General features: G+C 47.4%; 1 protein-coding gene across 1 annotated transcript in view; it reads right to left on the bottom strand.

Moving 5' to 3' along the window:
• The window catches only part of INPP5A (inositol polyphosphate-5-phosphatase A), a 219460-nt gene that overhangs the window by 65739 nt on the left and 138383 nt on the right, over positions 1 to 15338 (bottom strand). The window contains exon 6 of the mRNA XM_063102348.1: positions 6216 to 6319. Coding sequence (XP_062958418.1) covers positions 6216 to 6319 — 104 coding nt within the window. The remainder of the gene's footprint in view (positions 1 to 6215; positions 6320 to 15338) is intronic.

Below are 15338 nucleotides of genomic sequence, written 5' to 3'. Positions count from 1 at the left end.
CAAGCTGAACACAGCCAGGTTTTACCTGGGATCTAGTACAACCATCAACAGCTTTGCTTCCTTCAAAAATGGAAGGCATTCGTGAATTCTGTACCAGAAATTAATTATCACTCCCCTCAGCTGTCCATTATTTGTGCTAATTAAGGTGTGCATGTATGTGCGTATGTATTTTGAATATATGTGCATGTGTGTACGTCTTTTTTTTAAAGATTTTTAAGTTTTCCATAATAATGGAACAGAAAATAAAACAGGAGATAATGTGTTAATTTTTGCATAATACAGATTGATGATAACAGTAATTTTAGGATTCTAACAAGATTTTTTACTAAATTCCAAATGAATCCCATAAAATTTAACAGTATGACATAATATAACCAAATATCTCCACAGGACATTTGCAGAAAATACATTCCTCTCAAGATAAGCTCATATTTACAATTATGAGTGTGTAGAGACTGTTTCCAAGGAGCTCTGCAGCAAGAGAACATGAAGCTGGAACCCAAGACACTGTGCCACGATCCTGGCCACGGCTCCGAGGTTCGACCATGCATCCCCGGGCTCAGGCTGGACAATGCCATGCAGGAGACCCTCTCATGCAGGGTCCCGTGCACCCTTCAGCGTCGAGACCACCACTTCTTGGAGAGAGAATGAGAACTATAAAACCCACTTCCCTAATTCCTGGACCCAAAGCCAGCAGAGGGGAGCCAGTGGACGAGCCTTGAGACTCAGGCCAGTGCTAGGAGGGGTGGCCAGAAGGAACACTATCCCCAAGTTATCAGAAGGCATAAGTGCCTCTCTGACAAGGTCACGCCCCCCATAGCCCCCTGCTTGAAACACATGCACATGCAAAAACACACGCAGGCACGAGCATACATGCACACACATGCACATGTAAACGCACGGAAACATATACACGTGCACACACACAAAAAATATGCAGACACACATATGCAGGCACATGAACACATGTGCAAATGCATGCACGTGCAAACATGTGCACATGCATAGCCATCCTCAACTTGCACGACTGGGACATGCCTGCACCTGGGAGGGTCAGAGACAGGAATCCTGGGGCCTCCGTCACAAACCCATGGGCTTGGGATCTAAGGAAGGACCCAAGAAGTTTCTAGATGCAGACGCTCGCTGCTTGGCTGTTGCAAATGGAAGCAGAATGTGTGAACAGCCAAATGTCTTGAGTGGTCTCTTCCACATCAGCCCAAGTCTTGAGACTTTCTGGTCACTGACTGCCTCCTGATCCTTCACTTGTGGATGCCACAGGAGATCAGACAGGGACCGTGGGGGCTCCACACCCCTGGGGCAGCTGCCTCCAGCTCTCACGTGGGCTTCTCTATTCTCAGAGAGATTATCACCACAGAAATGAAAACCACGTCAGGGCCACATCCTTCACCTTCCCCTATGAAGTCTCTGCTCGGGCCCCTGTTAATAGGATTCCTTTAGCCAGCAGATGGATTGCGAATACAGGCAGTTTCATCTACTAAAAGACAGCATAAATCGCCACGGAGAAAAGAGAGGCCGCCGGGAGGTTATCACCACACAGCCCTCTCTGGGAAAGCCCGCTTTAGAGCATTAGTGGAATTAATTCTTCTTCCGTAAGAGCTTGCAGCAGGACCTATGATCTATGGTAACAACCAATTTCTCACTACGGGCAAAAGGAAAAAAATGACTTGCCCTGATCGACTACACAAATCTGCTTTTTAAAAATGGCCTCACATTATCTGGAGTGTTGCTCCCAGAGGCATCATTTGAAATTCATACGGAGCCAAAAGCACCCATAAATCAACAGAGAAAGTTTTGTTAGTTTTACATGCAGTGGGTTGTAATTATTTGGAATTGCATTATAGCTCCATCATGGTGATTACATTTAGATTATCCTTAAGTGACGGTAATAAAAGAAAGAGAAATCAGTCTTAAACTAATTCCCTCCCCAAAGTGTGTTCAAATACCGCAAAAGGTCTGGTATGAAAGCACACAGGGGAGAAGGGGGGATGCCACGGCCCCCGCCACAGCGTTCCTGAGCGACACCTGAGGGCGGGGTGGAGGCTGCTCCTGGAGCCTCCTTCTCGTAGAGACACACAGAGAGCAGTTCTGTACATTCTAAAAATGCCACACTCCCGATAGGATGTTCTAAGTTTACAGTTTTTAAAACAGGATTTTCCTTAATTTCCCAGGATGAAAGAACAAGCAAGTGAATTTGCCTGCGTACAGCGCCATCAGACCAAATGCCGCAGACCCCAAGGCAGCGACGGCAACACTGACCCCAGGAGTCTGAGGGCCTGGCAGGGCTGCCCCTCCGTTCCAGTCACAGGCCTGTTGATCAGGGACCACCAGACTGTGGACAGCAATCCACTTGCTCTCTAAGCCAAGAGATCGGAGTCTACGCAAAGACGCCCCAAGGCCTTTTCCTTCCCATTTTTTTTTTTCCAGAAATGCATCTTGTCTTCTGCCTGTGGATGTGACAACGTGGCCACTGGAGCTGGGTCTGCAGAGTGCAGGGAGGGCCTGGACCCAGGCAGGGGCTTGGATCCTGCAAGAACTCACTGGGGAGCTTCTCCCATGGGAAGGGGACGGCCCCTCATGCTCCACCCTGCCCCCCCCTCCCGAACGATGCCAGCTCTGTGCTAGCACTGCAGAGGGCCCAGCGCATAGGCCACAGGGACCAAGGCCAAGGCCATGCTCCAGACCCTTCCCAGGGCGCTCCCCTCCACAGGGTGGCACAGCCACAGCAAAGGCCCCAGACCTTGCCCAGCCTCCGCCTGGGCTTTCAGCCTCGGCTCTCCACACAGCTGCAGCCAGCAGAGGGGAAAGAGCCAGGAGCAGGGCTGGCCTGGAGGAGAGCCCGAGGGTGAGAGTGGGAGCAAGGCGGCTTCGGAAGGAGGTGTCAAGGCCAGAGGGCTGCCGAGGCACGGAGGAGTCAGGGACGCATGAGGCTTCCCCGGAGGAAGCACGTGGTGGCATCCCATATGGGGTGCCTGCTGCCTCAGCCTCGTCCCTTGTCCTGCCCACCCACAAGGACGCAGTGACACTTTTCTGAGCCACACTAGCAGATCACTGCAGAAGCAGGAACAGGGCCATGGACCAACACTCAGTGACACCCCCAGCTGTGAAGACCAAGAGGTGGGGAGAGGCTCTGCTCACCCAACAAGGGAAGTGGGGATGAGGGTGGCCAGGAGGCAGCGTGTGCTCCTAGGGAAGAAGCGCATGCAGGGCCCTCCAGGCCGGTGTCTCGGGAGCTCATGTGTCAGTGGGAACAATGTGATGTGCATACCAGGACAAGCTGCATGGAAGGTGGTGTGCAAAACACACACTAGGGAGACGTGCAACACAGTGGCGCTCGGGGGAACTCTGAACATGGGCCGGCGGTGGCTTGTAGCTCCTGCGCTCAGCCATAGCGCCCTGGTGCCCGCGGCTCATTGTCCACACCTTCCCCAACGTTTGAGACAGTACATCTCATAGTATTTGAAGGAGAAAAGTCACACATAAAGACAGGTGAGTTCCTTGGGGGGGATGACTCGCATGCTGCCCCCCCTCCAATGTCACATGCGCCACCGCACGGGTCCTGCATCCAGGCCCCGCCTGCCATCAACCACAGAGCAGGGCCCCTGTCATCCGCCATCCACTCACCTGTTCCTGGCAGGACCTACCTCCTGTCCCCTCCCCCCAGCCGACCTCTGCCAGCCCTGGGTCCCTCTGGCACCATTGCCTCCAAGATGGATGAGACATGGCCAGCAACTGGATCTCAGGGTAGGAGGGATGAACGGGGAGGACCCAGGCGTCCAGCCCCGTCACCACGAGGCCAATAGCGCCCTCAACCAAAACAGGGCAGGGGCAGGTGCAAGGCCCAGAGCAAGGATGCCTGTGTGGGAGGAGCTGGGGGCTTCTCGCCTGGTGGGATGTGGGGTCACCGGCCTGGGCTCCAAGGAGTGGTGTCCCCGTGTCCCAGTCTCCAGAGGCCAAACAACCACGGGGTGAGCTCGGCCAGGGCCCCGGAGAGCACCACAGTCATCACGGGACCCACTGAGGGAAGATGCCAGGCTACTGCACCCCTTCCTTTGACAGTCTGGAGTGGCCCTGCTGCCCCATTTTCACTCTGCTCTCTTCATGCCACAAAGCTGCCAGCATCTGGGCAGAGGCGAGGCTGTCAGGCTGGAGGTGCTGCGGCCCCCCCACCCCACCTGTGTCTCTCCCCAGCACCCCCACATTCACATGGGTCCCTAAAGTCTTTGGTCACTCTGAGATGACAGCCCAGAGGCCGGAGCTCAACTATACCAGGACTCTGAAGCTGACTACTCAGCCCATGGCTTCTCCAAGGGAACCGCAGCCCCCATTCAGTCTTTCTAACGGGAATGCCACCACAGTGGCAATGTTCAGGGAGCATCACCAGGACACACCAGCCTCACTGAGCACACAGACGGTGTCAGAGCAAATCCTCCAAGGTGAGGACATGCAGGGCAGAGGGAGGGGGCCTGTTGACACTGCGTCCTTGGCCCTGGATGATGAACGAGGAAGTTGAGCCGTGGTGGGGACAGGAGGCGGCCAGTCCTTTCACTCCAGACGTGGGTCCTAAGCAAGTTAGTAAAGGTGTCGCCTTGCTGGAGACTAGCCCTGCATGCAGGTGCAGCCTCATTGTGGAGCGACCCATGGAGAAAGGACTCTCTGAGTAACCCTTCCTGGGGCTGACTGAGCAGGTGAGCTGGACACAGTCCCCTACATCACTGTGCAGGCGGGGTGGACGCACAGGGAACCGCTGACGGGAGGCGGCCTCAGCTCTTCAATCCAGCTCCCCAAATGCCTCTGCTCAAGCGTCCAAACCCTTTTATGATTTAACAGTGATAAAAGGGCAAGGAAATATACATGGATCAACGTGTTAACACAGGCTTGGAAGACTCCTAGAACACTGGTTGTAAGGTTTACTAAGAAATAACAGGATGCAAAATAACATGTACTGCAAAGCTACACAACTACGCCAGTTGTTGCATAGACAAATCATAACCAAAGCCAAAACATTTCGTTATTTTAGTTATACTAAGTTTCTATTTGTATTGTCAGAGCTAGGGCCCAGACCTTTCAAACCCATTGTCCAGACTGGGCCACCAGACCCCTCTCATGCAGGTCCACACTAGGTAATTGGGAAAGATCCTGGGAGCTGTTGGCAGATGACACAAGCTCAGTCCTCGGCAACGGCAGCAGCAGCTTACAGGTCTGGTGGTGGCGGTGGACTCTTGGAGGGTCCTGGGGGCCCCGGCGGCCACAGCAGCAACAGCATCCAGCAGCAGCAGCCTCCCCATGGCCCCCCCAGGGGCATCCCGGGGATGGGGGGCCCGTGCATCAGAGCCACTTGTCCTTTATACTTAACTCTATAACCCAGGACACTTGGATGCACATGCGCAATTACATTAGACAATAACCAAGGAACACCTGGGTGCACATGCATATTTACAGCAAATGCTCGGCAAGATTCTGAACATCTGAGGGGCCCTGACCATTTTCCTATATTTTCCCAACATGTACAGTGTAACAGTGGCATAAAAATTCTAAAACACTCATATAAAATTTAAAAACGAACTAAAACCCAGAGTAAGTGTGCCAACGCTTTATGACTGATGTCCGATTAGTGAGACAATGAATGATCCCTCCACTTTTTAATTCTCCAAACTCTCCGTATGAAGCAGGCACAGCCACTGGGACGTGGGGCTGAACCGCCTGCTGGCTGTCACCACCCCTGTGCTACATCTGTGAGACAGGACCATGCCCCACCCCCACGCACCCAGGGATGGTGAAAGAGGCTGCCTAGTGAGGCCCCTCCAGCACCCCAGGCCTGCAGTGACCGCCACCTGCAGCATGGGCTCTGACTACCAGCTAGACCGACCCACTCACACCTGAGTGTGCTGGGAGACCCAGGTGCACACCAGGTGAGCTGAATAAGAACTTTCTCCTCTTTTGGGGAAGGTTCTTTTGCCTGGAAATGATGATAGAGGATTTCCTGATTGATGTAATGTTGAACACCTGAGACCTGTCTGCCCTAACCTAGGAGAACCCACATCAACCCCCACGAGTTCTGAGCCTCCCAGGAAGACAATGCCACAGTGCGGTGACAGCCAGGGAGTGACGTGCCCTGTGTCTTACCCATGACCTGCTCACTCTGAGCAGCAAGCGCATCCCTGAGGAAGCCGACAGACGCGCCCCTCCACACGTACCTCGGGGAAATAGTCCTGCGGAAACTTCTCTTTCTCCAGCATGGCCGTGCTCTCTAACGTGTCCGAGTAGATCTCTTTGCCAGTGACTTTTTTATACTTCTTAGCTGGAAAAGACCAGAAGGATGAGGTGAATAACTTCATCGCTGTGCCCTGTCCAACCAGGCAAGCATGAGGAAGTCCCGGGTCCTGGGTCCCACCCATGCAGCCCACAGGGAGCAAGGGAGGACTCCAAGAGGAGGACCACAGAGGGGCCCCCCTGAGGCAGCCCCCAGCAGGCCAGCTGCTCCTGGACGCCCGTGGCTCGTAAATTCTGTTCCATGGCCTGGAATCTGACACGGCACTTCATTATCCCCTAAGAGCTCCCAGCCTGCAGATTTACAGGGGCTAATTGGCATCCTCTTTTAAAACCATGAATATATTTAAGAGGGTTGTGGAATCACCATTCACTCAGACCTTCACGTGAATTTATTTAATAACATCGATTTCCTCCTCACATCCAGCCAACATCACTCATCTTCCAGGGAAGAGTTTCCCGTGAGGGGGAGAGAAAGGGAGTGGGGTGGCAGCTGGCTGGACCCGCGCTGCCAGCTGCGCCCAGCACCTCCCTGCAGACACCCACTACCACCTCCCCCACCCCTTGTGGTGCAGACACCCCTACAGACAGGGGTTGGTCTTAGTTATCTTTCACATCTAGGCCCAGGGTCCTTTGTTTTTAGAGATGGGATTCCTGTGCCCACGGTGCTGTGTGATATATAAACGCATTAATCCGTTCCTCAAAGTCTTGCTGGGCCCGATGGGTGGATGGCTGCTGGTCTCTCCACAGGACACCACGTGAGGAACACAGGCTGCACACGAGCCTCCCGAGACTGCCGTGGGTGCAGGGGCCCATCCAGATGGCCCTCGACCCGCTCCTGCCAGCTGCCAGCCCCGGCACCCCACGTTCCCCCACTCCTGGGCCGAGAACAACTGTTATCAGGGTTGAGCTCCTGGGGTGTTGAGCAGGTTCTTGGGAACAAATGACACCTCTGCTGCCAGAATTTCACGATAAGACGCCTGGGGTCCTGTAAGCAGCTGGAACCTGTAGCTCCTGGAGTTGTCCTCCCCAATGGGGAGGGTTAGTGGGGCACACGGAGGGGGGCAGCATCACGAGCAGAGCACAGACCCCAGACAACAACAGAGCGCTAGCGGTGACGACTCGCAAGGAGACAAGCATGGAGCCCACTGGCCCACCCAGGGCCTGTGACCTGCCCTGCCCTGCCCTGCCGTGTACAGTGCTGGTGTCTGGGAGCACTGGTGGGGGGGACAGAGGACGGGTCAGAGGACTGATGGAATACGGAACAGACATGGCATGGAGAACAGTCCCCAAATCCAGAGCTGCACGCCAAATGTGCCCACATCTCCGTTGACCTTATCCCCAAACGCAGAGACGAATCCGCGAGGGCCTGGGAGTGTGTGGTTCTGAAGCTGCTCCCCAGGCCCCCCCCTCCACCGCCAGCACTGCGCAGGACAGCCACAGGTCCCTCCCGCTCAGGGAAATGCAGGCCGCGCCCTGGGACGGACAGGCACAGGGTCAGATGGACCAAGCACAGTCTGTTTAAATAAACGAGTGACCACCACGGGGCTTCACTCCGTTCAGTACCACCCATCTGCAGTCAGAAAGGGAGTGCACATGTGTTTAATCACAGGAGGTGCTTATGTGGACCTCCACCCATCTCTGCAGAACAGTGTCTACCACACGTCACCCCTGTGCAGCTGTCAGTCAGGCTGGTGCAGCGGAAGTGAGGGCCACCGTCTGAGAAAGCCACCAGCACACCTGTCTACAGCAGGCACATCCTGACAAAAATGCAGGGACGGGCATAACTCACCACACATGGGCGCCGGAGGGCGTCCCGGAGCAAATCGCCATGTGGGGGCCCACAGGGTGGAGCCAGCATGAGTGTAGGCTCCCCTCACAGCAGCACGCTCCCTTCCATGCACCACCCACCACCTTCTCCAGCTCCCCTCCCAGCCAGCAAGTCTCTGCAAAGGCCCAGTTCAAACGTCACTCCATGGCCGTGGGCTCTCCCGTATGGGAACATCCACTGAGCCCCGTGGGGCCTGGGCCAGAAGCTGAGGACATGGAGAAGACACAGCCTTGACCTTTGAGGGGTGTGAACACGGGACACAGGTCCCAGACACAGGACACAGGTACAGGACGTAGACATGGATTTAGGAGACAGGACACGGAGAAGAGACACCAATGCAGGACACGGTCTGGACCTCCCAGGAGCACAGGCCGGGCAGACCGCGCAGATGGCTGTGCTCCTTCGTCAGTGCCGTGCTGGCTCTACACGACCTTCACAGTCAGCCTGTGAGGGCCTGCTCCTTACACGTGCGCCTGCTGTGTGTCCTCATGCGGTGGAAGAGGGCAACCCACCCTCCTCAGCCCCCTTCTGAGGGCACTAATCCCATTAGGATGGCTCTGCCCTCATGACCTAATCACTCCCAAAGGCCACACCTCCTAATGCCATCCCCTTATGGGTTAGGGCTTCAAAATGTGAATTCCGGGGCACACGCGCTCCAGCCGCAGCGCTGCCATGAAGGTGGGCCCGGCCCTACCTAGTCTTTGGCTTCTCTCTTCAGTTTTGTAGTTTTCCTCAGAAGACTTGTGTACATATTTCATGACATTTGTTCTTTAGTACTCCCTTTTTGTGTGCTCATGTTTTTAATTTCAAATTCCACCCATCAGGGGCTGGTACCTGGGAAAGCAAATGACTTTTGTACGTCGACCTTGCGCCCGCCACTGCGCTCTAACTGCTGATCAGAGCCAGCCTGGTTTTCCTGTTGTTGTGACTCTTTGGGATTTCCTACACAGGCAGTTCTACCACCTAAGAACAAAAACGGTTCCTCCCCACTCCTGCCCTGTCAGTATGCCTTTTCACTCTTTTTCTCACTCCACTGCGTGAGCTAAGATCTCCAGTGAGATGCTGAGAGACCTGGTAAAAGGCGATATCCTCGTTCCTAACCACAGGGGAAAAGCATCTGGTTTCTCATTGTTTGACGTTAGCTGTAGGAGTTTTGGCATGTGTTTTTATCAAGCTAAGTCCCCTCTGTTCCTAGTTTGCTGAGAGGTTTTATCATGACAGGAGTTAGGTTTTGTCAAATGCTTTTTCTGCATCTATCAATATTACCATATGATCCTCCTTCATTAGCCTGCTATGTGATAGATTATACTAACTGATTTTCAAATGCTGAACTAGCCTTGCACACCTGGAATAAATCCCTATCGGTCACAGTGTATAATTCTTCTTGTACGTTGTTGGATTCTACTTGCTAATATTTTGTTCAGAATTTCTGCATTTTAGTTCATGAGAGATTTTAGCCTGTAGTGTTCCTCCTTTGTAATGTCTTTATCTGGATTTCGTATTACGGTGATGCTGGCCTCATAGAATGAGTTAGGAAGTTTCCCCTCTGCTTCTCTTTTCTGGAAAAGACTGGAGGATTAGCTTAACTTCTTCCTTAAATGTTTGTAGAACTCACCAGTGAAGCCATCTGGGCCTGGTGCTTTCTTTTCTTAGAAGGTTATCAATTATCAATTCAATTTCAGCTGCAGGGCTATTTGGACTACACAGTCCTCCTTGTACGAGTTTTCAGAGATTGAGTCTTTCAAGGAATCGATGCGTTTAAGCTGTTAAACTCACAGGCACAGACTGGTTCATAATACTCCTTTATTACCCTTTTACCTCCAGGGGGTCAGGAGCAACTACCTCGCTCTCATTCCTGATGTTAATGATTTGTATTTTCTCCCTTTTTTTTCTTGGTTAGTCTGGCTAGAGGTTTATCAATTTTATTGATCTTTTCAATGAACCAGCCTTTTGCTTTTGTTAATTTTCTCTATTGATCTCCTGCTTTCAATTCTGTTGATCTCTGCTCTAATTTTTATGATTTCTTTTCTTCTGCTTATTTTAGAGGTAATTTTCTTTTCTTCTTCTAGTTTCCTAAGGTAGAAGCTTATGTGATAGATCAGATCTTTCTTCTTTCCTAATACATGCATTCAAAGCTACAAATTTCTCTGTAAGCATTAATTTTGGTAACACCACGCACATTTTCATGACTTGTACTTTCATTTTCATTTAGTTCAAAATATTTTTTTTAATTTCTCTTGAGACGTTTTCTTTGACCCATGTGTTATTTAGAAATGTGTTAATATCCAAGCATTTGAGGATTTTCCAGATCTCTTTCTGTTATTGATTTCTAACTAAATCTCATTGTGATCTGTGAGTGTATTTTGTATGATTTCTATACTTCTAAATTTGTAAAGGTGTGTTTTATGACCCAGAATCTGGTCTATCTTAGTAAATGCTCCTTGTAAGCTGGAGAAGAATGCATGTTCTGCTATTATTGGATGAAGTATTTTATAAATGTCAAGTAGACTCAGTTGCTTGATGGTGCTGTTGAATTCAACTATGTCCTTACTGATTTATCTGTCCATTTACAATAGAGGAGTGTTGAAGTCTCCACATATGATAGTGGATTCATCTACTTCTTGCACTTCTACCAGTTTTGCCTCATGTATTTTAATGCTTTATTCTTAGGCACATACATGTTAAAGATTGTTATGTCTACTTGAGGAAATGCTTTTTATCATTATGTAATGTCCCTCTTTACTGCTGGTAACTTTCTTTGCTCTGAAGTCTGCTTTGTCCAAAATTAATATAGCTACTCCAGCTTTCTTTCGATTAGTGTTAGCATGGTATGTCTTTCTCTATTCCTTTACTTTTAATCTTTATGTGTCTATATATTTTAAGTGGGTTTCTGGCAGATAACACATAGTTGGGTGTTTTTTATTCATTCTGACAGTCTTAGTCTTTTAATTGGTGTATTTAGACCACTCACATTTAAAGTGATCTTTGATATAATTGAAGTAAAATCTAATATATTTGTAACTTTTCTATTCATTGCCTTTGTTCTGTTTCTTTTTGTCTTCCACTCTCTTTCTGCCTTCTCGAGTTTTTATTAAGACTTTTCTATGGCTCCATTTTCTCTCCTGTAAATGCATCAATTACACTTTTTTAAAATAAATTTTTAGTGATTGCTGCAGAGTTTGCAATATACACCTTTCAAATAACACTATATTCCTTCACAGATAGTGCAGGTTCTTTAGAGTATTCCTAATTCCTCCCTTCCATCTTTTATAACATTTCTATTATTCATTTCAGTTATCCATAAGCTACCACCCCTCAGTAAATGACTGCTGTGATTACTTGAACAAAAGTTATCTTTTAGATGAATTAAGAGTCAGAAAAAAATGTATTTAAAATTACCTTCATTTATTCCTCCTTGAACACTCTTTCTTTATGTAAATCAGAGCTTCTGGTCTGTATCATTCTCCTTCCTTCTGACAAAGAATTTCTTTTAGCATTTCTTGCAAGGCAGGTCTACTAGCCACAAATTCCCTCAATTTTTGTTTGTGACAAAATCATTATTTATCCTTCATTTTTGATGGGTAATTTCACTGAATACAGAAGTACAGGTTGATGGTGTTTCCTTTTAATGCTTTAAATATTTCATACCACGCTATTCTTTCTTACATAGTTGCTGAGGAGAAGTCCTATGATATTCTTATCCTTTTTCCCTAATGGGTAAGATGTTTCCTCCATATGCCCCAACACAGGTTTCTTTGAAGATTTTCTTTCTTGATTTTCTGCAGTTTGAATATGACGTGCCTACTTTTGGGCACTTACTCTGCTTGTTGGTGGTGTTCTGTGAGCTTTCCAGATCTGTGGTTTGGTGTCTCTTATTATTTTGGAAAATTCTCAGCCATTATTACCTCAAATATCTCCTCTGTTTTTTTCCTTCCTTCTCCTATTGGCATTCTCATTATGGGTAAACTATACTTTTTACAGCTGTCCCATAGTTCCCAGACATTTTATTCTGGTTTTCATTATTCATTCTTATTTCCCTTTCCTTTTCAGTTTTTGATTTTTGAAGACAAATCTTCCAGTTCGTTGATTTCTTCCTCAGCCACGTCAGGTCTACTGATAAGGCTATAAAAGGTATTCTTCGTTTTTGTTACAGTGTTTTTGATTTCTAACATTTCCTTTTGATTCTTTCTTTGCATTTCCACCTCTCTGCTTACATTACCTATCTTTTCTTTCATGCTGTCTAATTTATCCATCAGAGGCCTTAGCATATTTTTTCTCTTTTTAAAAAAATTTTTTATTGAAACATAATTGATTATATGTACTTGTGGGGTACAGAGTTGACTATCAGTACTTGTGTACCACACTGTATGATCAAATCCGAATAGCTGGCATATTCATTATCACAAAATGTAAAATACAACTTTTTTTTGCCACTTAACAAGTCTTAATACATTTAAAAATGCTAAGATCATAGAAAATATGTTCTCTGACCACAATAACAGAAGGAAATTTAGAAAATTCAAAAATGTGTGGAAATTAAGCAACACCCTCCTAAAAAAAGATAAAAAGAAAAATCATGGGGAAATTAGAGAGTACATTCAGATAAAAATCAAAGCACAACATATCAAAATTTATAGGATGCAGTGCTCACTCTGTGTTTAGTGAAAAATTCATACTTGTAAACATCTATATTAGAAATAAGAAAAATCTCAAATCAGTAATGTAAACTTCTATGTTAATAAAAAAGAAGAGCAAACTAAACCAAAAGCAAAAATAAGAAGGAAATAACAAAGATTACAACAGAAATATATGAAATAGCAAATTTAAAAATAGAGAAAATCAACAAAACCAAAAGTTGATTCTTTAAAAAATCAACAAAATTTGCAAACCTTTATCTAGATTGACCAAGAAAAAAAGACAGAAGACTGAAGTTACTAAAAGCAGAAATAAAGCAGGGGCATCATTACATTGTAATTATGGTTTTTTGTGGTGATAAGATTTAGTTTCTTTCTCTTTCTCATTTGGATTTTGTTCTCCTAGTGGGGTTTGTTCTTTCTTGTGTATTTGTGGCAGTGATTATCATTTTTAGATTCCAGATGTAAGACGTCTTGAGGATTTCTTGTAGGGCTGTGGTGAACTCCGGCAGTTTTTTGTCTGTAAAATACACTATTCTCCCCTCATTTCTGAAGGATAGCCTTGCTGGGTGTAGTGTTCTTGGCTGGCAGTTTTTTTCTTTTAGTATTTTGAATGTGTCATCCCATTTCGTTCTGGCCTGTAGAGTTTCTGTTGAGAAGTCTGCTGTTAGTTTGATTAGGGGTTCCTTGTAGGTGACTTGTTGCTTTTCTCTTCCTTCTTTTAAGATTCTCTCTGTCTTTGAGCTTTGACAGTCTGACTATAACGTGTCTTGGAGAGGATATTTTTGGGTTGAGTCTGTTTGGGGATCTATGAGCCTCCTGGATTTGAAGGTCCATGCCTTTCCCAATACCTGGGAAGTTTTCCAGTGTTATTTCATTGAATAGGATTTCCATGCCTTTTCCTTTCTCCTTCCCTTCTGAAACACCTATGATTTAATGTTTGTGTACTGTAGGTTGTCTGCTAGCTCTCTTAGATTGTCTTCATTTTTTAAAATTCTTTTTTCCTTTTTTTTTTTTTTTTTTTTTGTCTTGCTCGGATATTTCAAAAAGACTATCTTCAAGATTTGAAATACTTTCTTCTGCTTGTTCTAGCCTGCTGCTTAAGCTCTCAGTTGTGTTTCTTATTTTGTTGAATGAATCTTTCCATCCCATGAGTTCTGCTACATTCATTTTCAAGGTATTAACCTCTTTATAAATTTCTTCCTTCATATCCTGATTTTTTTTTCTTGTTTCATTATGTTGTCTGAGTTTTCTCATATCTCAGTGGTTTTCCTTAAGATTGTTGCTCAGAATTCCTTTTCATTCATTTCAAGGGTTTCCTGCTCTATGGGGTCTGGTATTTGAGAATTACTGTATTCTTTTGGTGGTGCCATATTTTCTTGGCTTTTTGTATGTCTAGTATCTCTGTGTTGATGTGTGGTCACCTGGAGAGCAGTTGCTTTCTCTATTACTCTGGAGTGGAGTTTAAGGAGACAGTCATTCTCTTCTTTTTCTGGTCTCTGCTGGTGACTCTTTTTGTGTCAATGTAGTCAAGCCTCTGGTGGGTCACCTGCACAGTGGCTGTGGATACTGCTGTGGCATCAAGCCACTTTTGCAGCAGCTGTGGCAGTGGTAGTGGCAGGCCACCCACATGGAAGAGGTGTTTTCAAAATGCTCCTTGCTTGCTTCTGGGTGGAGGGGGCTGCCTGCCCTTGGCTCCTGCCTAAGCCCCTGGAATCCTTAGCATATTAACCACAGTTATTTTAAATCCCCAGTCTGATAATTCCAAATCTCTGTCATACCTGACTCTGGTTCTGATGTTTACTTTTTCTCTTCAGACTGTACTTTTTACTTTTTAGCATGGCTTGTAATTTTTTGTTGAAAGCAGAACATGAATAATTGGGTAAAAGGAACTAGAGTAGGTAGCCCTTTAGTGTGAGGTTTTAGACTTATTTGGCAAAGGACTAGGCTGTGTTTACTGTTTGCTGTAGTTGTAGATGCCAGAGATTAAAATTCCTTGACTGTCCTTGTTTTTGTCTCCTCTGTTGCCTTTGGATTTCCAGTGAGACCTCTTCTTAAAGAGTCTGAGCATTGTAGGTCATTTAGTTGTAATGCCCTATTATGATAAGGCAGTGTGGTTTGGGGTCTCAGTCTTCTACCTAGCCTGAACCCCTAGCCTGTGACAGTCACACCAATGCCCCCCTCCCCCACACACTCCTTAGGTGAGACAGGGAGGCTAAAGGCAGCTAGAGTCTGGTATTTCCTGTTCTCCAGGTAGTCAGTCTCTGGTAAGATCCCAGCAGATTGCGATCCAGTGAATCAGTTCCCTGAGGGCAGGTCTTGTTAAGAACAGAGTGCCCCAGTGTATTTCAGAATGGTTCCTTTTGCCCCTGGTGATAACAACAAAGGAAGTGTTCTCTCTGGCTAGTCAGCCTCCAGCATCCGGTCCATTCCCATTAAAGTGTTGCCATCTGCTGCTGCTGCTGCTGCAGAGGCAGCTCCTGCCCCTGGCAAGTTATGATATTTGTGTCCACCTGTCTGTCTCTCCAGTTTTTAGGGCAGCAATTTGCCCTGTTACCTTCATTCTCTGACAGATCTCAGAAGAG

The sequence above is a fragment of the Cynocephalus volans genome, chromosome 7 (assembly GCF_027409185.1).
Source record: "Cynocephalus volans isolate mCynVol1 chromosome 7, mCynVol1.pri, whole genome shotgun sequence".
In the NCBI taxonomy this organism is placed as follows: Eukaryota; Metazoa; Chordata; class Mammalia; order Dermoptera; family Cynocephalidae; genus Cynocephalus; species Cynocephalus volans.
This window is presented reverse-complemented; position numbering and strand designations above follow the sequence as displayed.